Source organism: Schistocerca serialis, chromosome 5 (assembly GCF_023864345.2).
Source record: "Schistocerca serialis cubense isolate TAMUIC-IGC-003099 chromosome 5, iqSchSeri2.2, whole genome shotgun sequence".
Taxonomy (NCBI): domain Eukaryota; kingdom Metazoa; phylum Arthropoda; class Insecta; order Orthoptera; family Acrididae; genus Schistocerca; species Schistocerca serialis.
The window spans coordinates 833,232,584-833,259,226 of record NC_064642.1 but is presented as its reverse complement, the minus strand read 5'-3'; the positions used below and the strand labels follow the sequence as shown (position 1 = coordinate 833,259,226).

The 26,643-nt window shown below is 39.7% G+C and overlaps 1 protein-coding gene across 5 annotated transcripts in view; it reads right to left on the bottom strand.

Moving 5' to 3' along the window:
• Positions 1–26,643, bottom strand: part of LOC126481546 (neurexin-1) — a 2,075,559-nt gene that overhangs the window by 171,046 nt on the left and 1,877,870 nt on the right. For all 5 annotated transcript variants that reach the window (XM_050105375.1, XM_050105377.1, XM_050105378.1 and 2 more), the window contains 3 exons: positions 26,301–26,592; positions 20,530–20,688; positions 5,421–5,537 (listed from right to left, as the gene is read on the bottom strand). In XM_050105375.1, coding sequence (XP_049961332.1) covers positions 5,421–5,537; positions 20,530–20,688; positions 26,301–26,592 — 568 coding nt within the window. The remainder of the gene's footprint in view (positions 1–5,420; positions 5,538–20,529; positions 20,689–26,300; positions 26,593–26,643) is intronic.

Below are 26,643 nucleotides of genomic sequence, written 5' to 3'. Positions count from 1 at the left end.
TACAGGGTGAGTCACCTAAAACTTTCATTGCAAATATAATGGAAATGGAAATTGCTACTGATGTGCAGTTTTTGCAGATGGCCAGGGGCTCATACTGTTAGCCAATAAACTGATTGCAATATTACTTAGAAAATGAATTTTTTGTGTGAAATTACACTTTTTTTTAAATGTAATGGTACCTATTGACATTAACAAACTAAAAGTAGGGTAAATTATAATGATGTTTGTTGCTTAGCCAAGTGTGAGTCATGTACTATATATTATATTGTGCAAAGTTTCCATGCTGACACTTGTTTGTATCATTCAACCTGCATAGTCGCTAGGTAAAGTTTTGTTATGTTTGCTTACAATGTGCTTGTGTGTTCCACGAGTGCATTGTGACTTGCTAGTCCGTCAATGTGTGACAGTCCAAGCAGTAGGTTGTGAGTGGATGATGGAATTTACCAATGCAGAAAAAGCTGATATACTCATGGTGCATGGAGAGCATAGGAAGATTACAGTTTTTCTCGTTTGGTGTATGCGACAAGATATCCCAATAGACATCAACCGTCTTGTGAATTATTTATCAACTTCTTCAATCAGTTATGTGAAAGTTGTAGCATCATGCATAGACAATGTAATGGAAGCAAACAAGTGATGACAGGAGAGAGGGAAATTTATGTTCTTGCTGCTGTTGGAGTTGATCCACATGTTAGCTCGTGCGCAATCGCACTTGGAAGTGGCACGAGTCAGATAAGTGCCCTACACATCCAGCATCAACATAGGTTCCATTCCTACCACACCTCTCTTCATCAAGCGTTGCATGGAAATGATTATGAGAATTGTGTTAGCTCCTGTACATGGTCATTAAGACAGGGTACTCCATATGCATCATGTTTATGAAGCCACATTTACCAACCACCGTCAGGTAAACCACTGAAACATGCACCACTGGTCCACTGACAATACCTGTTGGCTCGATCAGATGGAACGTCAGCATCCATGGAGTGTTAATGTGTGGTATGGGATAGTGAACCATCAGTTCATAGGCCCATTTTAGCAGATGGAACACTGAACACACACAAATATCGCAGACTCCTAACAGACCACCTTCCACAGATGCTAGAAAACATTCCTTTGCAGACTAAGAGGAAGCTGTGGTTCAAATTATTTCCAGATCATTGAATTCGATGCAGAAGACCTGTACCTCAGCTGGCCTGTTCCTGGGATTTGATGCCTGTAGCCTTTTTTATGTGGGAAGAGCTGAAAGACACTATCTGCAAGGACATAGCAACTACACCCAATGATATGCAATGAAGTATTACTACAGCCTCCATTGAAATGCTATGAAGTGTGCAGCAGTTGTTGTGTACCAGACCGGAAGTGTGTATTTCAGTTGCCAGTGGTAATTTTGATCACAATCTGCGATGGTCAATTGTCTTGTTACTGACAGTAATCCATATGATAAGTGTATGTAATTGTTTTGTTCTTTAGTGTGTGCTACAGTACAGCATTACAAGTGTTGGGGTAGGAACTTTTCAAAGTATGATATCTCATAAATGACTTGAACTAGAATCCTGCAACAAATGCCACTGACACTCTAGTTTATCCTACTTAAGGTTTCTTAATGTTAATAGGCATTGCTCCATTTAAAAAAAGTGTATGTTTGCACAAAAATACAATTTCTAAGTATTATTACAATCTGTTGATTGGTTAACAATATTTACATCTACATCTACATACATACTCTGCAATCGACCAAACGGTGCATGGCGGAGGTTACCTCGTACCACAACTAGCATTCTCTCTCCCTGTTCCACTCCCAAAAGGGAAAAATGACTGCCTATATGCATCTGTATGAGCCCTAATCTCCCTTATCTTATCTTTGTGGTCTTTCTGTCAAATATAAGTTGGCAGCAGTAAAATTGTACTGCAGTCAGCCTCAAATGCTGGTTCTCTAAATTTCCTCAGTAGCGATTCACGAAAAGAATGCCTCCTTTCCTCCAGAGATTCCCACCAGAGATCCTGAAGCATTTCCATAACCCTCGCATGATGATCAAACCTACCAGTAACAAATCTAACAGCCTGCCTCTGAATTGCTTCTATGTCCTCCCTCAATCTGACCTGATAGGGATCCCAAATGCTCGAGCAGTACTCAAGAATAGGTTGTATTAGTGTTTTATAAGCGGTCTCCTTTACAGATGAACCACATCTTCCCAAAATTCTACCAATGAACCGAAGATGACCATCCGCCTTCCCCACAACTGCCATTACATGCTTGTCCCACTTCATATCGCTCTGCAATGTTATGCCCAAATATTTAGTCGACGTGACTGTGTCAGCACTACACTACTAATGGAGTATTCAGACATTATGGGATTCTTTTTCCTATTCATCTGCATTAATTTACATTTATTTATATTTAGAGTTAGCTGCCATTCTTTAGATCAATCACAAATCCTGTCCAAGTCATCTTGTATCCTCCTACAGCCACTCAATGATGACACCTTCCCGTACACCACAGCATCATCAGCAAACAGCCGCACATTGCTATCCACCCTATCCGAAAGATCATTTATGTAGATAGAAAACAACAGCGGACCTACCACACTTCCCTGGGGCACTCCAGATGATACCCTCACCTCTGATGAACACTCACCATTGAGGACAACGTCCTGGGTTCTATTACTTAAGAAGTCGTCAAGCCAATCAAATATTTGGGAACCAATCTCATATGCTCATACCTAAGTTAGGAGCCTGCAGTGGGGCACCAAGTCAAACGCTTTCCGGAAGTCAAGGAATATGGCATCTGCCTGATACCCTTCATCCATGGTTCGCAAGATATCATGTGAAGAAAGAGCGAGTTACATTTCACAGGAGCGATGCTTTCTAAAGCCTTGCTGATGCATGGACAGCAACTTCTCTGTCTCAAGGAAATTCATTAGATTCGAACTGAGAATATGTTCGAGAATCCTGAGACAAACCGGTGTTAAGGATATTGGTCTGTAATTTTGAGGATCCATCCTTCTACCCTTCTTATATACAGGCATCACCTGTGCTTTTTTCCAGTTACTCGGGACTTTATGTTAGACAAGAGATTCACAATAAATGCAAGCTTAGTAAGGAGACAATGCAGTAGAGTACTCTCTGTAAAACCGAATTGGAATCCCATCAGGACCTGGTGATTTATTTATTTTCAACCCATACAGCTGCTTAACAACCCCAGAGATGTCTATCACTATGTCCTCCATACTGGAATCTGTACGAGACAAAACGGCGGTATGTTTGTACGATCCTCCTGCATGAAAGATTTCTCAAATGCTAAATTTAAAATTTCAGCTTTTGTTTTGCTGTCTTCCATTGCCTGGCCAGACTGATTAGTAAGTGACTGGTTGGAAGCCTTTGACCTGCTTACCAGTTTTATGTAGGACCAGAATTTCCTTGGGTTTTCAGCAAGATCTTTTGCTAAGGTATGACAGTGGTAGTGGTTGTATGCTTTGCACATCACTCTTTTTACAGCAGCATGAATCTCTACTAACTTTTTCCTGACCTCATTCTCCCGATCTTTCTCGTACCATGAGTGCAACTGTCTTTGCTTCCTGAGCATTCTCCAAATTGTGCTGTTAAACCACGGTGGGTCTTTTCCGTCCGTAACCCACTTTTTCAGCACATACTTCTCCAATGCGTGATTTACAATGCGTTTAAAATTTGCCCATAATTCCTCCACGTCCATCGTACCGGAAGTAAATGAGCACCTGACTACCAATCCATTCTGTCAGAACCACACATCAATAGCACTTCATGTTTCTGCAATATCTGCAATGCAAGTTTTAGGTGATTCACACTGTATAGATGATAAATGTAACTGGACAACCCATATTCTTCACAAATTTTTATTTGTACTACAAATTATTGCTTCTGTGGCTGAAGTAGATACTATTAAAGCTTCCTACTTTCACTACTTTCGTTCATAAATGTTGAATGCTATTATATTCTGAGGAATCAATCTCTCACAAAAAAGTTCACTGCACAGAAAACGGTTATCAGAATAATGAGTGATGTCCATTGCTGACACTCTTGCAGGTAATTATTTCAAAAGATGGGTATCCTCACCATCTCCTCACAATTACCCTGATTATATTCATCCAGTATTTGATAATGAGGGCATTTACTGATTTACAATAAATTTTAAGCATAAAAAAAATCTTACCTAAACTTTATCTCTTTTACATGCTTAAAGTCAAATATTCAGATGTTTGAAACTGTTTCATGCATGGGAGTTTTATTCTTCCACTGGTTTTTACTAAAACTTTGCTTGTTATTGCCACTATACACAGAAGTCAACATTGTTTACTATTTCTCAAGTTAGTAAAAGGCAGCAAGATAGGATTTTCGAAGGGACATGACAAACCAGATGATAATCTTGGCTAAAAAAAATGGCAAACAAAAGTTCAGTACACTGCAAATACATCGAGTCAGTCAATGTAATTTTATCTTGTTGATGCAGATACATAAATGCACACAATAACTACAAGTGTACAGTGACTATAAATACACCGTATACAGATCTGAATTTAATCTCCACTACAAGCAAAATAAGGTATTTTATGTCGGTTATAATGAATTTATTGGTGGAATTACATAAGCGCAATAGATCAATGTTTTAAACTTTATTTTGTCCTCCATATATATTATGTGAACGCAATGTTAGGCCCACCAAGTTAATGATCTGGTCCAGACATGGTCTACTCATCTGACACATACTAGGGCCACCACTGGGATGAATGGATGGACTGAAAAAGTCCTTTGCTGGATTCCAAAAGATAAGAAAAGAATGAGATGATGACTTAATAGAAAGCAGTGAATATCAAATGGGTATCAAGTACTGCTCTGTTTTTCAACAATTGTTTTTAGTATAGATTTATTTGTAACAGGGCTAGAAAAATATAGAAGAATGTTAGGCATCTGATGCAATGGGAAAGTATGACTCTATCCTATGGCAACTTACTCAAAACCTCTTTTCTTGCAAAATGTGTGTGCACTTAAGGTCTAAATAAGTGACATGAAATAAAAATTGAGATCACCAAGACCAGCACTGTAGCGATCCCATAACTATATTTTTATGCAATGTTTGGAATCTGAGTATGTGCAAACAAACAGAGGCAGTGAAAAGGGAGGGAGTGAAGAGAAAGTGAGAACCTCATGACTGTTTTCTCTTTCTTTTTATTTTTATGTAATTTTTGGGCCTGGAAAAGCAATATCTTTCAGTAGTCACTTGTGTGTGAGATACAAGAACATCAGTTTTATGATTTCTATCTGTTATCTTACAGTGCATTGTGACAGTATTATATTGTTTTGTTAGAAGGTTAAAACGTGATTAAGTGATATTATTATTTCAAATGAAGATAGGAATAAAGCAAGAGAAGTGTTATATTTCATACCATCTGAACACGTGGGTCCTGTATAGGATGTCATATCACAGTCACATGCATAAAAGTTCCACTGCTGCACGCATACTCCTCTGTTGGCACATACATTGTGACTGCACTTGCTGGAACCTGAAAAAGTTGGAAAATATAAACATGAATGAAAATGTTTCAAGAATGGTTTACTTTAGGACTAATCACTAATTTAATTGAAATTGTATCAGTTCATTGACTATCCTTTTTTCGCTGGTTTATATAATGAAGTTCTACTGCCACTGGGTGTTTCTCTGTCTCAGTATGTAAAAGATATAAAGCAAGGACATAGCCAGAGGGGAGGTCCCCTATCACCTAAATGAAATTACATACTACCTAGTTGCTGTGTAGTAAAACTGAAAGATGTGAGGGGTGATTGAAAGTTTCCATTTGAGGGCATTGCTGCATACATGAAACATAACGCAACTCTGATGTGAGTTTATAAGTACCAACATGTTGGCAAGCAATTAGTATGACATTTATGTATTTTTGACATGTGTGCACTAAATGTGGAAACATGAACTCTGGTCATGTTATTACCAAATGGTCCAAACAGGACCAACGTGTTGTTATTCTTTTCTTAGCTGCCAAAGGGCAAACACTGGTAGATATGCATCACAGAACAAAGAATGAGTATGAGGCAGCACATCTGTCCAAAACTGCCACTGTGGTGTGGTGTGACAAGGGCTGCTTCATAAAAATGCATGTCTCCATATCGCAAGTGTCGCATATGTTACACCGACTCAAGTGGAGACACTCGAGCACAAGCCCTATAATCTTGAGGCCTCTGATTCCTTAAAAAAGTCTTGAAGGATCAATGATTCCTGTCAGACAAGGACATGTTGAGGACTTCTTCATGCAGCAGGACACAGAGTTTTACCAAATGTGTATCTTCAACATGGTGTGTTGGTGGGATGATTGCCTCAATGCCCACAGCAATTTTGCCTGAGTGGCATGCCAGTTCTGGACTGTATAGCCCTTACTTTCTGATTTTCAATCATACAATGAAAAACTGACATTCACTATTGACAGTCAACAAGGCCATCAATAGATTTAAGCTATTAATATATCAACATGATTATAGGCTATTGCCTCTCCCTACTTCAGCCAAGACCAACTATTGTACCCTGTTATCATTACTTCAGGTCAGTTGTTTTGTTTATCAGTTCAGTTCTTATTTGCAGTTGAATTAAATACAAGTACACCTCTTTGTCAATGATCTTATGTACAACAAGTATTGCCAAACTACCCTCCAATTTGCAGACAATACAAGCTTCCTTATTAGTGGTAAAACAGAAGAAATACTGAAAGACACCACTATCCAAACAGTGAGCAGTGTAGAACAGTGGTTCAGCTATAACAAACTAATTATAAACAAAGAAAAGACAGTAGCACTGAACTTCTATAATCTAAAAGGAAGACACCACCCAAACATACAAATAGAACTTAGGGACAGTGTTCTTGAAGCTGTTGACAGCACAAAATTTCTGAGACTCTGGCTCCAGAACAACACAAAATGGCAGGTACACATTGAATATTTGCAAAGAAAACTAAGCAAAAACCTGCTACATGATAAAGATTTTAAAAACTTGTTGCAGCAAAGCCAGCCTGTTTATGTACACTACTCCTATGTGCATTCTGTAATTAAATATGGCATAATCTTCTGGGGCAATGCAACAACAAATATTGAAACTTTTCACGATGCAAAAGAGAATATTAAGAATCATTGAAGGGTTAAACAATATGAAATCATGCAGACCCATATTCAAAAAACTGTCAGTTCTTCCTCTTCCTTGCATTTTTATTAATGAAACATCAGTTTTCATCAAACAATATATTGATAGACACCCAGATATCTTATTAAAAAATGAAGATATACATGCATACAATACAAGGCAAAAATCTGACCTTCATATGAAACAGGTGAGAACATCATCGTGCCAAAAAGGCACACTACATACTGGGATAAAGATTTACAATAATTTGCCTAACCATATGAAATCAGTAGGTAAACTCATTAGTTTTAAGGCTGAACTAAAGGCACATTTAATTATCATTGCTTTTAAAGTCTGAAAAGAGTACCTAGAAGCCAAGCAACATAAATAAAGATGCATTATGAGTATTATACTTTGTATGTTGCCTCTAATGTTTGCTGTTTGTATGATACTTTACTAAATTACTTTAATATCTAGTGCTTAGGAATGCAATACAAACTGTTTTTTTTTTATCTTCTAAATACCTAACAATGTCCAATATCCTTGTATATATTCTATACATGTAGTATATGAAGGACTAAATAAATAAATAAATAACTATAATAACCTAATTACCTATCTCCAGGTGTTTAATGTTAGCACTGAAGTCATTATTTGGAGACTGGTAGAACTTTGAAATACATCAATATTTTGCAAGACTGCAGAGTGGTGAATGTCATTACAATTAACATTAAATTACAGTTAGTGAATAAAAATACACTTGTATTTGCCTGTGTCACCAAAAACATGTATTGATCAACAAAAACATTGCCCATACAGCAATGGTTGCTTTCTTTAAAAAATTTGCTCAAAATTGTATCATTAGTAGTCTAAATGGCAAAATATCACCCAATCTGGTTAACAGGACAGTGTTCAATTATGAAAACCATCCTGCACAAGGGGGATGTGACAACAGTGCACACTATAGTTTGTTTGTTTCAACAAGATTTTTTCAGTGGGCTGTCTGAATTTGTTTGAACCAACAGCATCCTGCATCAACATGCCCCTTTGGACCAACTCACTTGTAACACTATAATAGCGGGAACCACAAATTATCTGCACAATTAAATCTTAAGATGTGTGTGCCTTGGTGCACTATCAAATGATGAAACATGCACAGTTAAAGGAAAAACACGCAATATCAGAGTTCCATCTTTTGTTGTGATACATTTTATTTTATTTGAAAACAATGTACAACAACCAGTTTCTCTGATTTCTCCACTGACTAATGTAGCTCTGTGCCTTGCGGTGCTGAGCTAACAAACCATGGATTCAGGAGGTGAGGTGGTTCAAAACCATAAGCCAGGAACCTTGGAAATTGTTTTATGTAGTTTCTCATTTTCAGTTTAGACAAATGCTGAGTTTGGTCCCATACTTTTATAGGTCACAGGCAAATCCTTCTGAATTATTTTCTTTCTTGGCAGATTCGAATGCCTTTTAAGATGCATCCTCCTTGCTTAAACGAAAATAGCTGTACTGAAGTTGAGCTGAACATCCCTTTGGAGACTCCCTGCTCTAAAAGACATACATTGAAAGGTGGCTAATGATCATCATTTTGTACCACATACCTGTGCATAAAGATGGCTGTCTTGTGGAATAGCGAGATATGGTGTCTTCAAGTTTTACTACAAGAACAGTGGTCTACTGTGAAATGTCTTATTTGTAATATTCTTGTAACTCCAACCATCACAACTCTGATGTATTTGTAAATAAATGTCACATAAACAACAATGTGTGTTTTCTGTTCTGCTATAGTGAAATTTATGTCAGAAGCCTGAGCTATGTTTTGTTAGCATATAGGCAATACATTATAGTCATATTTTAATTCTTTTGACAGTAGAGCAAAGTTGTCATGTTGAAAAATAAAGAAATATTTAATTGTACATTTGGGTACATATAATACTGTTGAGGATATACATTATACTATTTTAAGAAAAGCTTTTATTGCTTAATTCTTTGAACCAAATTCTTATTTGTATGAGGGCCCACAAAAACAAATTACAATTTATGTACACATAATAAATAAATAAATAAATGTGTTTCCAGAATAAAATGAAAAAAAAAAAAAAAAACATGAGTCTATTTAAGGTTCCTTTAACAAATTGGACCCCCATTTTGACAAAATCCTGGCTACAGTCTTGTACAAAGTTTTGTTTAAATAAAACTTTTATCTGTTACCAACGTGGAACACTGCAGCTGTGGTAAAGAAAACCTTTTGTGGTGGTAGAATAATTATTGGTTTCAAGGAACCTAGGAATTTACACGAGATGGACACCTCTTGGCAATCATTTACAGCATTTGGGAGATAACTGTGTAGAGTTGTTTGACTACACTGGCTTACTTCTGGTGTACAAACAATTTTTTATGTTCACCAGTTATGTTAGTTACACAACATTACACAAACTTTTCCATGGGTAACAACTCCTACATGCTTTACAGGATACAAACATATGATTGCCTCAATTCTAAGCTGCAGCAGAATGATATACACTGTCTTCAGGGGTCAGAGACAGGAGCCTTGCCACAGATGGCTGAAACTGAGTGCTTATCGTAGAAATAATACTACTACTAAAAAAGGCACAACAAAATATACTGGTAAGATCTTCAGCTAGATTAAAAAAAATGGTTACTGGTAGTGAAATGATTGAAGATAAGAATAAAAACAACTTACTGGGTACTGATATTACCCGATACTTGTGGGCATGGATGTGCATAATTCTTGCATTGTACATCATCTGACTAGTGCACATCAGCAGGATGTGAGAAGCAGTCAAATACTCTAGGGACCTCACTTTGAATGAGTTAGTGGTAGTCTTGAAAAAACTGTCACAGAAGCCTGAACAACAGGGGAGTGATGTATTAGAACATGCTTCGATACGATAAAATGGTGCATCGATAATGACTAAGCACTACCCAAAAATCCAGATTTGCTGAATAAGTACTGTGAGAAAAGGATGACTGATTGCTGTGCTCTATCATTTTAAAGTTATTGCAGATTTTAATGACAGTAACAGAAGCAAAAAAGATTTCAAGATGAGTATACAGAGATTAGTTGCAAGAATGCTACTACTGTGTACAATCTCTTTTTATACTGGATCTAGCACATGCATGTGCCAGCATCATTGTAACTGACATGAACAAACTTTTGCAAAGAGAAACTACACAAAACACGGGATGTGTGTTAACACAAGAGGAAGAACAGAAAATATGCAGAGGTATTGCTGCTTGTCTTAGGTGCACATGGCTAAAGTCAACACTGACAAAACTAGCTGTCTGTTCAATAAACAGCAGTCATGTAATGGAACATTCTTTGGACATGCTGTTCAGATGATAATGAGAAGTGAAACCATTACCCAGTCCACTTCTCCTCAGAAAAGAAGAAAGTCATCAGAAACTGTCAGCACACCACCCACCCATATAAATGGCAAGTTTTAATGATTAATGAAAACCATCTCAGCTGTATTGTTACACATGTATTGTGTTACAATAAGCTGAGGTCACTTTCATTAATCATTAACATGTGTGTCAATTAATGACAAGTTGTCATCTCCAGCCTATGTGGATCAGTTAAAAACAAGTACCCAGTCCATGTATAAAAACAGTCAAGCTTCAAAGGCACTAAAAGTAAGTGCTCAGTCAGTATATGAAAACAATCAAGCTGTAAAAGCAGAAAATAAGAACAAGTGTGTGAAAGCAAACAAGCTACTGTACGTGTGTTTTCTAGAGCACAAAAAGTTCTAGAGAGGAGCAGTGATATTTTATGGCTGACATTAGGGAAACCACTTCATCATCACTATCTGGATCCAGTGTAATCAGGAAACTAGGCTTAGATGTAAGTACACAATCTGCAAGTGGCAGAAGAATGTACGAGCAAAGTGAGCAAATGTGCTGCTACAGAAGAATCCAGACCTAACACTTTATGAGGAAGACTGATTAATATTTGCCCACATAAATATCAGGCCTTCAAAAAATAAAACTGGTGGTCTTGTATTTTGTGAGGAATGAACGAGAGTCTCATATGAAATAATGGAAAACCCAGGATGAAATACTGACAATATTATGAAAATGATAGATTGCTAGTCACCACATAGAGGAGACATTGGGTCACAGACAGGCACACAAAAGACTGCTATACGTGTGGGCTGTCGACCCAAAGGCCACCATTTAATGTAGAAAACGCGGACATATTCATGCAAGCACAGTTCACACATACACTGTTTTTGGACAATGTCTCAGCATACTGAGCCTTTATTTGCAAATCTGACACAGACAGTGGCCATGTGTGTGTGTGAGTTACGCTTGTGTGAATGTGTGGGCATTTTTGTGTATTTTCTACTTTAGAAGAAGGCCTTTTGGCCAAAAGCTCACATGTGTAGCAGTATTTTTGATGTGCCCATCTGCGATTTAACTTCTCCCCTACACAGTGAGTAACAATGTATCATTTCCACAATTTTGTCAAGAATATCATATTATCTATTCATAATCCTTGGCTAAGAGAAGATCAACTGCAGTTATATGTTTTACAGGTTTTGACTAAGTAATGAACATAAAACTATGGGAGGAGGGGTGCATAGACTTGCATTACATTGCCCTTACTGTATGATATAGAAAATGTACTGGAAAAAGTAATAATGCTACTGCCCATGTCAAAACTCATAACTGTGTCTTATGCTGCTCACCAGATAGTGATATTTAAGTGTGCAGGGCTTACAGGAAATTATGCTACACTTTGAGAAATGGCCTAAAATAGGATTGTAATTTTTGGTGACATACTTAAATACTGACATAATGCTAATAACAACTAATCAAGTTAATTTTCTCAATATGATAAGATCACATAACCTGTACTGTATTAATGGTAACTCAACAAGACAAATTGCTGCCTTGATAATGTGATTATTGATGCTGAGATGAATCAGTCTCAGTTGGGATTTTTCAAAACACATTTTGTATTAGACCATAAAGATATCATTTTAAAATTAAAAATAAAAGGCCTGTATCCTCAGACTGCAATTAAAGATGACATACTGGAATGGCATTCTGCTTGAAAGTACTCATATTGAAAATGCATATACGTTATTCATCAGTGTGCTATTAGATACATTCAAAACTTTTTGCCCTAAAGTAGTGAGAAAAAATAAGGGAACTACCAGGATACATGGCCTCACATCTGTGGATAATTAGTTCACATGTGATCTAGAAAGGCTTAGAACACTCTTAATGATTTCCTATGACAAATCAAAGAATAAAATAGCAGAAAGAGCAAAGTAAATAAGGCTAAAGAACAAACACAATGCAGAAGTCATATTAAACAAGTGCAAGGCAAATGATGATTATGTTAACATGTCACAAAATAAATGCAGAGCTGGTTGCAGGATGGACTGTTGTCAAGCCTCATCTGGGTAGAATTATAGATATTAGCAAAAATAATTCACACCAAATGATTTTGAAACATTCTTCATTAATGCTGGGTAGAGCTGAAAAATTACAGTAGGCTGCCATACTCTATCACAGGTAAGCATCGACTACAATAGTTTTCCTAATAGCTTTCGGCAGTTAAGATTACCTGTACACTAGATGTGTAGCATACCTATTGGGTGTTACGTGTTGATTGTTTTGTTTACATATGTGACCAGTATCTTATTAGTTTGCCTTAGAAACCAGAAGCTGTGATCTGCCTTGAAACTGAGTGAGGATACATAAGGGCCACATAACCTATGCAACATTTTTGTTGCACATAGTACCTTCCTTACTTAAACATAAACAGTATTTAAAGCAAAATGGGAAATTTTCAATGTTTATTCAAATATTGTTGATTTGTAATGTGAATCAGAGGAATGTTGTAGAAAAAATAATTCAAAAATACAGATATTACTAGAAAACACAATTTCCTAAAAAAGAAGGTAAAATTAAAAAATATGCAGAACAAGAACATATTAAACATCACCTTAATACTTTATTGAAGTTATATAAAACATGTTGCTGTGATTCATAAATAGATTTCACATTATTTATTTATTTATTTATTTGTATGGCTCACAGGCAATAGCTTTCACACTTATCAATAATAACACAAAGCTCTTGCCTTTGATCATGATGGAGATTGTTCTACAGAGTACAAAATAATAATTATAGTTGAATACAATTTTTATTTGCATAACTCCAGTGTGCTGAGTATAGTGAGACAACAACTCAATTTTAGATTGTGATGCAAAAAAGGCAGCCAGAGTTGCAACTAAAATGGCCATTTACCTAGTTGGGTTTTGGGCTATGCCCTTTCCCAAACTAGCCATTGTTTGCCACGTAAAATGTCCATCAAAATAGCAGTGAACAAAGTGCATACATATGTTTATGGCCCTAACTAACACTCATTAACGAAATACTATGTTGCAGAATTGCAATGAAGTGACTGTCCAAGTGTTTACTGGGAAGAGCCACATCAAATGTGGCCAAAACGTTGACACTGACAAAGACAATGAATGAAATACTCCACATCGTGAAAATGATGTATGGGTGGTGAGTTTGCAAAATGAAAATAATAAACATGTTAAGAAAGTAAGACACCAACTGAATGATTGGATTAGATTCAGCGTTGCTGCAGTGGTTAGAAAGGAAACAAAACATAGAACAGAAACAAAACACATGGCCATATGAGACAGACTGTGTCAACAGAATACCTCAGAAAGCATGGACACAAATACACTACTGGCCATTAAAATTGCTACACCAAGAAGAAATGCAGATGATAAACGGGTATTCATTGGACAAATATATTATACTAGAACTGACATGTGATTACATTTTCACGCAATTTGGGTGCATAGATCCTGAGAAATCAGTACCCAGAACAACCACCTCTGGCCATACTAACGGACTTGATACGCCTGGGCATTGAGTCAAACAGAGCTTGGATGGCGTGTACAGGTACACCTGCCCATGCAGCTTCAACACGATACCACAATTTATCAAGAGTAGTGACTGGCGTATTGTGACGAGCCAGTTGCTCGGCCACGATTGACCAGACGTTTTCAATTGGTGAGAGATCTGGAGAATATGTGGTGGCCAGGGCACAAGTCGAACATTTTCTGTATCCAGAAAGGCCCGTACAGGACCTGCAACATGCAGTTGTGCATTATCCTGCTGAAATGTAGGGTTCTGCAGGCACCGAATGAAGGGTAGAGCCACGGGTTATAACACATCTGAAATGTAACGTCCACTGTTCAAAGTGCCATCAATGCAAACAAGAGGTGACCGAGACGTGTAACCAATGGCACCCCATACCATCATTCCGGGTGATACGCCAGTATGGCAATGACGAATACATGCTTCCAATGTGCGCTCACTGCCATGTCGCCAAACACGGATGCAACCATCATGATGCTGTAAACAGAACATGGATTCATTCGAAGACACGACGTTTTGCCATTCATGCACCCAGGTTCGTCGTTGAGTACATCATCGCAGGCGCTCCTGTCTGTGATGCAGTGTCAAGGGTAACCACAGCCATGGTCTCTGAGCTGATAGTCCCTGCTGCTGCAAACATCGTCGAACTGTTCGTGCAGATGGTTGTTGTCTTGCAAACATCCCCATCTGCTGACTCAGGGATCGAGATGTGGCTGCATGACCCGTTACAGTCATGCGGATAACACGCCTGTCATCTTGACTGCTAGTGACATGAGGCCATTGAGATCCAGTACGACATTCTGTACTACCCTCCTGAACCCACCGATTCCATATTCTGCTAACAGTCATTGGATCTCGACCAACGTGAGCAGCATAGTTGCGAAACGATAAATTGCAATTGCGATAGGCTACAATCTGACCTTTATCAAAGTCGGAAGCGAAATGGTGCACATTTCTCCTCCTTACACGAGGCATCACAACAACGTTTCACCAGGTAATGCTGGTCAACTGATGTTTGTATATGAGAAATCGGTTGGAAAATTTCCTCATGCCAGCACATTTTAGGTGTCGCCACAGGCGCCAACCTTGTGTGAATGCTCTGAAAAGCTAATCATTTGCATATCACAGCATCTTCTTCCTGTCAGTTAAATTTTGCGTCTGTAGCACGTCATCTTCGTGGTGTAGCAATTTTAATGGCTAGTAGTGCACTCCGTGTGCACTCCGGGTCGAGTCATTCCTGATGTGGAAAGGGTCCTTCCGGATGCCATGAAGAGCGCAGGGTGCAGCCAGCTGCAGGTGGTGGCACATGTCGGCACTAATGACGTGTGCCGCTTTGGATCTGAGGAAATTCTCTCTGGATTCCAGCGGCTATCTGATTTGGTGAAGGCTGCCGGTCTTGCTTACGAGATGAAGGCAGAGCTCACCATCTGCAGCATCGTTGACAGAACCGACTGCGGACCTTCGGTGCAGAGCCGGGTGGAGGGTCTGAATCAGAGGCTCAGACGGTTTTGCGACCGTGTTGGCTGCAGATTCCCTGACTTGCTCCATAGGGTGGTGGGGTTTCGGGTTCCGATGAATAGGTCAGAAGTTCACTACACTCAGCTGGCAGCTACACGGGTAGCGGAGGTTGTGTGGCGTGGACTGGGCGGTTTTTTTAGGTTAGAAGGCCTCGGGAAAGTACAGGGTGGGCTGCAATCTCAAAGGGTGCATGGCAAATACAGGACGTGCTTGGATCAAGGAACAGTCGAAATTGTAGTTGTAAATTGTTGTAGTTGTGCTGGGAAAGTCCCTGAGCTTCAAGCGCTAATAGAAAGCACAGAAGCTGAAATCGTTATAGGTACAGAAAGCTGGCTAAAGGCTGAAATAAGTTCTGCAGAAATTTTTACGAAGTCTCAGACGGTATTCAGGAAAGATAGATTAGGCTGAATTGGTGGTGGAGTGTTTGTGTCTGTCAGTAGTGGTTTACCTTGTAGTGAAGTCCGTGGGAATTGGTATGGGTGGAGGTTATACTTAACAGCCGAACTAAGTTAATAATTGGCTGCTTCTACCGACCCGCAGACTCCGATAATTTAGTTGTTGAACAGTTCAGAGAAAATTTGAGTCTCGTAACAAATAAATACCCCACTCACACGGTTACAGTTGGTGGGGACTTCAACATTCCCTCGAGATGTTGGCAAAAATACTTGTTCAAACCCGGTGGTAGGCAGAAAACATCTTCCGAGATTGTCCTAAATGCTTTCTCCGAAAATTATTTCGAGCAGTTAGCCCATGAACCCACGCGAATTGTAAATGGTTGCGAAAACACACTTGACCTCTTAGCCACAAATAATACAGAGCTAATAGAGAGCATCATGACTGATACAGGGATTGTAGCTAGGCTCAATACCGTTTCTTCCAAATCCACCAGAAACAAACGCAAAATAATTTCATTTTAAAAAACAGATAAAGTGTCACTAGAAGCCTTCCCAAGAGACAATCTCCATTCCTTCCGAACTGACTATGCAAATGTAGACGAGATGTGGCTCAAACTCAAAGATATAGTAGCAACAGCATTTGAGAGATTCATACCTCATAAATTGGTAAGTGATGGAACTGATCCCCCATGGTACACAAAACAGGTCCGAACGCTGTTGCAGAGGCAACGGAAAAAGCATGCGAAGTTCAGAAGAACGCGAAAGCCCGAAGATTGGCTAAAATTTACAGACGCGCGAAATTTGACGCGGACTTCAGTGTGAGATGCCTTTAATAGGTTCCACAACGAAACATTGTCTCGAAATTTGGTAGAAAATCCGAAGAAATTCTGGTCGTATGTAAAGTACACAAGCGGCAAGACGCAGTCAATACCTTCACTGCGCAGTGCCGATGGTACTGTAACCGATGACTGTGCCGCTAAAGCGGAGTTATCGAACGCAGTTTTCCGAAATTCCTTCACCAGGGAAGACGAATGGAATATTCCATAATTTGAAACACGAACAGCTGGTAGCACGATTTTTTTAGAAGTAGATACCTTGTGAAGCAACTCAAATCGCTTGATACGGGCAAGTCTTCAGGTCCAGATTGTATACCGATTAGGTTCCTTTCAGATTACGCTGATACAATAGCTCCCTACTCAGCAATCATATACAAACGCTCGCTCACCGATAGATCTGTACCTACAGATTGGAAAATTGCGCAGGTCGCATCAGTGTTTAAGAAGGGTAGTAGGAGTAATCCATTGAACTACAGACCTATATCATTGACGTCGGTTTGCAGTAGGGTTTTGGAGCATATACTGTATTCAAACATTATGAATCACCTCGAAGGGAACGATCTATTGATACGTAATCAGCATGGTTTCAGAAAACATCATTATTGTGCAACGCAGCTAGTGCTTTATTCGCACGAAGTAATGGTCGCTATCGACAGGGGATCTCAAGTTGATTCCGTATTTCTAGATTTCCGGAAAGCTTTTGACACCGTTCCTCACAAGCGACTTCTAATCATGCTGTGGGCCTATGGGGTATCGTCTCAGTTGTGCGACTGGATTCGTGATTTCCTGTCAGGAAGGTCGCAGTTCGTAGTAATAGACGGCAAATCATCGAGTAAAACTGAAGTTATATCAGGTGTTCCCCAGGGAAGAGTCCTGGGACCTCTGCTGTTCCTGATCTATATAAATGACCTGGGTGACAATCTGAGCAGTTCTCTTAGGTTGTTCGCAGATGATGCTGTAATTTACCGTCTAGTAAGGTCATCCGAAGACCAGTATCAGTTGCAAAGCGATTTAGAAAAGATTGCTGTATAGTGTGGCAGGTGGCAGTTGACGCTAAATAACGAAAAGTGTGAGATGATCCACATGAGTTCCAAAAGAAATCCGTTGGAATTCGATTATTCGATAAATAGTACAATTCTCAAGGCTGTCAATTCAACTAAGTACCTGGGTGTTAAAATTACGAACAACTTCAGTTGGAAAGACCACATAGATAGTATTGTGCGGAAGGCGAGCCAAAGGTTGCGTTTCATTGGCAGGACACTTAGAAGATGCAACAAGTCCACTAAAGAGACAGCTTACACTACACTCGCTCATCCTCTGTTAGAATATTGCTGCGCGGAGTGGGGTCCTTACCAGGTGGGATTGACGGAGGACATCGAAAGGATGCAAAAAAGGGCACTAATAGGGGAGAGAGTGTGGCAGATATGATATGCGAGTTGTGATGGAAGTCATTAAAGCAAAGACGTTTTTCGTCGCAGCGAGATCTATTTACGAAATTTCAGTCACCAACTTTCTCTTCCGAATGCGAAAATATTTTGTTGAGCCCAACCTACATAGGTAGGAACGATCACCAAAATAAAATAAGAGAAATCAGAGCTCAAACAGAAAGGTTTAGGTGTTCATTTTTCCCGCGCGGTGTTCGGGAGTGGAATGGTAGAGAGATAGTATGATTGTGGTTCGATGAACCCTCTGCCAAGCACTTAAATATGAATTGCAGAGTAATCATGTAGATGTAGATGTAGTGTACTTCCAGGAAGGCAGAAAGGAGTTGTAACCTACAGAGGACTGAAATGCAGATATTGCACAGGCTATCCAGGAAAGGCGGCTGTCAGAAGATACTCGTAGAGACAAATAGTCGATGGGTCACAGTTGAAAGCCCAGTGATGCTGTAAAGTGAACACTGCTGTATATAAAGGATGATTCAACTAAGCTGTTCACCTCACATATTTCCTTAACTATGTAATACACAGTAATCCTGTGTATGCTCAAATTAACTGTGAAAAATCCTTACTAAGCACAAAGAGTCTCTTTTAACTATATTACTTACAGAAAAATACATATCAGCTAGTTCTTTCAAATGGAACTACACATATTTCTGCTGATAGAGTCATATTTGTAAAAGAGATTACTTCAACAGCATTTCACTTTTCAAAATCCAGTTAACGGTTTTGGAGAAATTACAGTATTTACTACTTAGGATTTATTTGTTTCGAACAGGAATGCAATTCTGTCTTATGTGGAAGCTCACAATTTCTCATCCTAATAAGAAAATACAACACATTCTGTAAGGTAGAAACTAGTGTTGCGTCCTGACGTTGTTGTTGTTGTTGTGGTGGTGGTGGTCTTCAGTTCAAAAACTGGTTTGATGCCACTCTCCATGTTATTATTTTTTGAGTTATTATCTTTTGTGGGTTTCATCATCTCCGAAGAAGTACTGCAACTCACATATTTTTGAACCTGCTTACTGTATTCATCTTTTGGTCTCTCTCTATGATTTTTACCACCCACATTTCCCTCCAATACTAAGGTGGTGGCCCTTTGATGTCTCAGAATGTGTCCTATCAACTGATCCCTTCTTTTGGTCAAGTTGTACCACAAATTCCTTATCACCCCAATTCTATTCAGTACTTCCTCATTAGTAAAGTGATCTATCCATCTAATCTTCAGCATTCTTCTGTAGCACCACATTTTGAAAGAGACTATTCTCTTTTCATGTAAACCGTTTCTCGTCCATGTTTGTCTTTCATATATGGCTACACTCCAGACAAATACCTTCCGAAAAGACTATCTATCACTTAAATTTATACCTATTGAATGTTAACAAATTTCTCTTCTCCCATTATAAAAGTGGCGCAGAGGATATGTAATTACCATTCATCTGTATCATTCACGTGTGTCAAGTGGAAATGAAATATCTTTTGCAAACCAAGAGAAACTAGATACGCTACTTCCTTATGGAGACCACAGAAGGAATTTAAAGAGAACAGCTAGTTGTCTGCACAAAGGTATCTCAACAGGTAGTGTCTGACAAGAACAACATTTCAGCAAATGTACAAAAAATTGTTACTGGGAAGGCACTGGAATTCCACAGAAGATAAGGAGTGAGTCTGCAATAACTGAAATGAAGAGATGTTCGAGCAGCTTTTAGTTCCAGCGAAACTGTGAGTGCCTCTTAGAATAAATAAGACTAGCATTTTTTGCGTCTATTCATATCGATGTCACTTTGACACCAGATTAAACAGCGGTATTGCAGAAGATGCATGGAATTATGAAGTCTGTGTGCAAATTCCAATGATCCAAGATAATTGAAAACTTGATGTTGCTGCAGCATGTACAGTTATATCAAAGGAATCTCTTCAGTCTGCGCAGAAGTCCTTACATTTCCAACACACAACAAGAAGCATTTTGTTTTATTGAACGATCCAACTTGCACACTGCAGCAGATGCTAGCATTTCCTATCCTCAATGAGATAATGAAATTTTAAGAATGGGTTTGTGAGCACATTTTTTTACGATTTCCTTTTTGTTGCAGATGTAATTTTGCAATGTACGCATATATCTTGACATAACTCATGACACAAAGCTATTATTTAACAATCTTTTTACCTTGATTCTGTGTTTTACAAATCCATTAAGTTCTTGATGCGCAATTTTTTTTGAGTCTCTGTATATATACATTCCTTACCTTCACAGCCTAATGCAACTTGAGTACTTGGCACTACAGCATCAAGCAGGAGACTTGGTGACTCTCCATTTAGGTCCAAACTAGCCAGGCATCCTTGGAAGCCTTGTTTTGATGTTACTTGCTTTGGAAGACTCCCATACATATCCTTTCGGACACCACCTGTGAAAAAGTTTCTATTCTATAATATGTAATCTAGAACATACTATGATTTTTTTAAATCTATATGGAGGCTGTTGGTAAAGTATTTCTATAGTTAATGATTAGATCTTAATTACATTTTATTTTAGTCTCACATATTATAATTTATATTTATTATCTAATGCAATTTCAGTAATTTTTTTTTTTATCCTGGTGTGCCTTCAAGTACTGTTTCTCAATGTCTTGCTCTATAAATAATGGTGCATGTGATTGAAAAAGTTTGGGGAATTTATAACACAGAAGTGTAGGGGAGGTGGAGACACAAGGAGGAATTTTGGAGTGTAAGTAATATTTCATATGTGGAAATAAATACATTCTTAAGTTATCACCTTCAATAGCGATGTACATTAGACATTCTGAAAACTTGGGAGAAAGAGTCAGCTGAGCTATTCTTGTATAATATGTTATTGCATCCAATCTTTAACTGATAATAATGGAAGAAATTTTTGTCAGAGTCATCTATATTTTCTGTCTAAAGCCTTTTGGAGGAAACCGTACCTTTCAATTAAAAAAATAATAAAAAAGAGCTTCTTATTGTGTGTTGCAAAAGAAATGCAATAAAATGTGCAGAGAAATGATGCCTAGCATGACACAATTATTAAAAGATTGAGTAGAAATGATGTGAAATTTTGAGTACGAGCCTAAGGATAAGTTGCCCTTGACCTAAAGTTCAAATTCAGCATGGCTATGTTGGAGGTGTATACCCTTACCTTCCTCCAGCCTTTGAACTGACCTACTTCGCCAGCTGACATGGGAATTGACAATTTAATTGGACACTGAGGCTCAGAGCCATTTTCAGTTTTCGCAAATGTGAGTCATTGCACAAGCAGAAAGAAGCAATCTCAGGTCTGACTGAGAATAAAAACCTGAGACTTTGAATTTTTAATCTGACACTTAGCCACTGAAGCAAAGTAGACTGAAGGTGCTTTATTGGTAATATAAAGCACTGACATAAGTATGGAGGACTGAAGTACAAATTTTTCACTGGGGGCCTGAGTGAGGAGATGATACAGTTAGAGAACTGAAAGAATGACAGGAGTAACATAAACAGCATTGTACCCTCAGGCTCTTCTCCTAATCGATTTTTACCCAAAGAATGACAATATGGGAGGTGTAGGTCTGTCTTCATGTAAACACTATGCTTTTTTTATACCTCCAAACTAGTTACAGTGATAACTCATCTTCATCAATCATCAGTGAGTCATGTTTACTTCGGTCTTTTCCTTGCACGTCACTACTCTGAAAAACTTTTGTACTTTGCTCACATAGCACGTCGAGTGTCGATACCGATTTACAAGGCGACTGCTGTACCTCTGCATTAAAGTGCAGCTAGTCCCACTGTCGTGTTATGCTGTAACTGTCAGTCAAGCAAATCGAAGTTACAGGTGGACTAACCACTCCTGCGAATGTCACCGATAAACACCGTTTCACTAACAGCCACAACTGTCAGCAAAAGACAATCACTTATCTGTAAAATTCTGCATTCGTGTACGACCACTGTCAGAAGGTAGCAAATCTAAAGACTGCAGAACCAGATGCTGTCAACGAAACAGTACTGTGTAACTGACGATTATAACCGGATTTCGCCGGCTGGTGTGGTCGAGCGGTTCTAGGCGCTTCAGTCTGAAACCGTGTGACCGCTACTGTCACAGGTTCGAATCCTGCCTCGGGCATGGATGTGTGTGATGTCCTTAGGTTAGTAAGGTTTAAGTAGTTCTAAGTTCTAGGGGACTGATAACCGCAGATGTTAAGTCCCATAGTGCTCAGAGCCCTTTGAACCATTTTTTAACTGGATTCCGGTGAGACATAAATGAGGACTTATTTGATAAAAAGCTAAACATTCGCTATGAACAATGTCAACACGTGCAGTACCTACAGAGTCGTATTTCCTGAAACAGAATTTCTCGTGCCGTCACGTGTTCTTTCTTTATTCCCGGCCTGAGTGCAAACACGGAGTTTTGATGAAGTGATCGAAGTGTGGCGGAACGAAGCAGTTCATGGCAATGGTCTAGATAATGTGGTCACTGTTGCTTTTCATAGTTTGCAGTACTGAAATGCAGAGTACACTCTCTCAGTGAAAAATGTGGCACCATGCTGATCATTTACATGGTCTTTTTTCGGCAGTGACTTATACTTAACTACGTTAAAACTCTCTCTTATCCTCTTACTTTTGGTGTTCCATCCCTCCGTTTTTCAATCAGTTTGTTGAAAACAGACATTTGCACTTTGATGATAAATGACGGAAGGACTTGACTTCTGTTTTGGGAAATAGGAGTGTCAGTACTGTATGTATTAACACATATTGTGGTGCCCCTGCATAAGTACTTGAAATAGATTTTCCAGTACTGAACCGAGCATCAGCATTCCAGAGGTACAAGCAAATGATGTCATCTGTTGTTACATAGGCCTTTCTTAAGGCCAAAGTTAACTATACTCACTTTTAATGTAGAGGGACTGTCATCTCCCAAACAAGAGCTTTTGTGTGGACTCTGCCAAACTAACTGCTGCGATGTTCAAGAAACCCACAGACATGATCAAATGTGTCGCCCCAAAATACCTGGAATGAGACTTTTTGCTGAAAGACCTCATAAACAATATGGAAGTGCCTTATTTGTATGTCCCGACCTCCACATTATGTCTACCTTCATATCTGAACACTATGATATTGAAATACTCACAGTATAACTTGATAACTGCATTGTATCTTCTATTTACAAACCACCTAATACAAGGTTCTCTTTTGTGACGCCTGAGAACTTCAACAAACACCAAACCAAGTTTGTAGCTGGAGACTTCAACAGCCACAGTACACTTTGAGGCTACTCACAAGATGATGACAACGAGGAAGAAGTGCTGAAATGGTCTGACACATTCCAACTAACTCTCATCCACGATGGTAAACTCCCCACATCTTTCAACAGTGGACATTGGAAATGTATATATAATCCAGATCTAATATTCGCAAGTGAGCACATGGGACAACAGTGTGTTAAGACAGTTTGCCACCCTGTGATGTGCCAAGTTACTGCAGTATCCCAACCGAGAACCATTCCAGTCCGCAGAAGATACAACTTCCGTAAGGCCAACTGGGAGCTTTTTAGTACCAACCTGGATAAAATTGTAACTGATCTCCAGGCAACACCAGAAAACTATGATAAGTTTGTGGATGAAGTGAAGAAGGTATCATGGTCATGTATGCCACTGGGCTGTAGAACACAACACCTCTACGGATTAACAACCCAGTCGCCAGCCCTAATGAATAAATACCTGTCGCTGTTTGAACAAGATCCATTCAATGAGTAAACCATCTTGGATGGTCAAGAAGTAATGTCTTCCATAGCAGAAAAGAAAAGAGAAACATGGACTAAACTTATGGAGGAAACAGATCTTTCAATTAGTAGCCAGAAGGTCTGGAAACTGCTGAGAAAACTAAATAACGATCCAACCAAACATGCCAATCATGCTAACATCACTCCAAATGAAATTGCTACACAGATTCTTGAGAATGCTAAACCAAGACCTCCTATCAAAAAATCGGACTTCAAATTAGAATTTAGGGAACAATCTCAGAATAACAACGTGACTAGACCATTCAACTAACCTGGGTCAATTAGGAGAAGCCACTCAATAATGCAAAAATAGCAAGACAGCAGGGTTAGACGGCATCTGTCTAGAGCAAATTAAACATTTTGGCACCGCAACTAAAGACTGGCTGTTAAACCTGTATAAGTACTGTCTGACTTTTTTCAAGTTCCCGAAATTATGGCACAAGGCACGCGTGATTGCGATACTAAAACCTGGAAAGTATACAACGGATACGAAGAACTACAGGCCAATATCTCGCCTTTGCCATCCCTACAAGAACCTAGAGAGAATGATTCTTCACTGCTTAACTGCTGTAGTTGATTCACTTCTTATCTCGAAGTAAGCTGGCTTTAGACCAGGCAAGAATTGCACCTCACAAATCCTTTATCTTTCTCAGTTCATAGAAGATGGCTTTGAGCAGAGAAAGATAACAGGTGTGGCTTTTGTTGACCTTTCAGCGGCTTTAGACACCGTAAACCAGAGAGTGTTAGCGCACAAAATCTACAACCTGACTAACGACTACGCGCTGACAAGGATAATTGCAACACTCCTACAGAATCGACGTTTTCTCGTGGACTTCCAAGGAAAACACAGCCGATGAAGAACTCAAAAGAACGGTCCCCCTCAAGGACGTGTACTGTCGCGTATTTTATTTAATGCGTTCACTAACGATCAAGCACAGCCTCAAGGATGCAAAAGTTTCGTATATGCTGATGACCTTGCTTTTGCTGGCCAGGGCAGTCGGTTTGAAGATGTAGAGATAATGCTTACACACGGTCTGCAACAGCTTGGTACTTACTACGAAAAGAATCAAGTCGCACCCAATTCTAAGAAAACGCAAGTGTGTTCATTCCATGTGGAACATAAACAAGCTGACAGGAAACTTGAAATGTTCTGCAATGGAGGTGAACTAGAATATTGTTCCCACTCGAGGTATTTGGGTGTCACTCTCGACCCTACAGTAACCTACAAGGAACATTGTCTGAAGCTGAAGCAGAAAGTATCCTCGAGAAACTGCCTTCTTCGGAAACTGGCGGGATCGAACAACACCTCTTGCCTTATGCTATTCTGCAGGAGAGTATGCTAGCCCAGTGTGGTACAATTCAGTACATGCAAAGCAGTTTGATGTAGCCTCAAATGACAGCTGTAGGATTGTTACAGGCTGCCTGAGGCCAACTCCCACGGACAAAGTTCAATGCCTCGCTGGGATTGCTCCGTGTGACATCAGAAGAGAGGTCGCCGCTAACATCGAGAGGCGTAAATCGAATACAGTGACCTCACATCCACTCTTTGGACATCGACCTGCCAAGCCGAGACTGAAGTCTAGGAAGTGTTTCCTAACAACTTCACAACCCCTAAAAGGATCAGCTGCGCCTACCCGACTCACCAAGTGGAAAGAAAGATGGCAACACCTGTCAAACTGGATGACACCACAGGAATCCCTGCCGCCCGGACACACGGAGAAGTGGGTCGTCCGGAAGTCCCCAAAAAGACTACGGACCGAAGTCGCGAGATCGAGGCACGATCTCCCCAAATTGAACTTCCGACTGACAAATGCCGACACGACACTGTGTGAATGCGGCGAATTGCAGACGATCCGGCATCTCTTCAAATGTAACCAGCTGTAGCACGAAGGACTCGACGTCTGCAGCACCCGATGCTATCGAAGTTGGCCAATTCTGGGTGAATACTGTATAGTTTTCTTTGTACGTATTGCATATGCGTTCATTTTAGTGTACATATGACACGAATAAAGAAAGAAGACATATTTTTTCGAAACAGATGTTTAGCATTTTGGTAAGTAACCCCTTATTTATGACTCTCCTTTGGTGGTCATAATTATCTGTCGAACGGTTCTGTTTCTTGTGTGTTTTCTGCTACCGCAGTCTCGAGGTTCGTTACCAGTGTAACACTGACTGCACACAAACGCAGAGTTTGACAAACGATCTCGCTGTGCGACAGAGCAGACGCGAGAGAGTGACTCTCACCGAGGTAGAGGATGCCGGCGAGGTCGAGGTTCTCGTTGGTGCCGAGGCTGGTCACGATGGCGAAGCTGTCGTCGACCATGAGCGTGTGCTGGCGCGCGCTCGGCCTGCCGATGGTGACCGCGTGCCAGTGGTTGTCGTTGAGCGGGGCGCGCGCGTTGTCGCGCACGCGCACCGCGCCGTCGCCCAGGTTGAACACGTAGTGCAGGTGGCCGCTGACCAGCTCCACCGCCACGAAGTCGTGGCCGCGCCCGCCGTTGTACAGGATCAGCCCGTTCGCCTCGCGCGTCTTCAACTGCAACAAACCCGCCGCCGTTTCCGGGGAATATTAGTTGCCTCTCCTAGG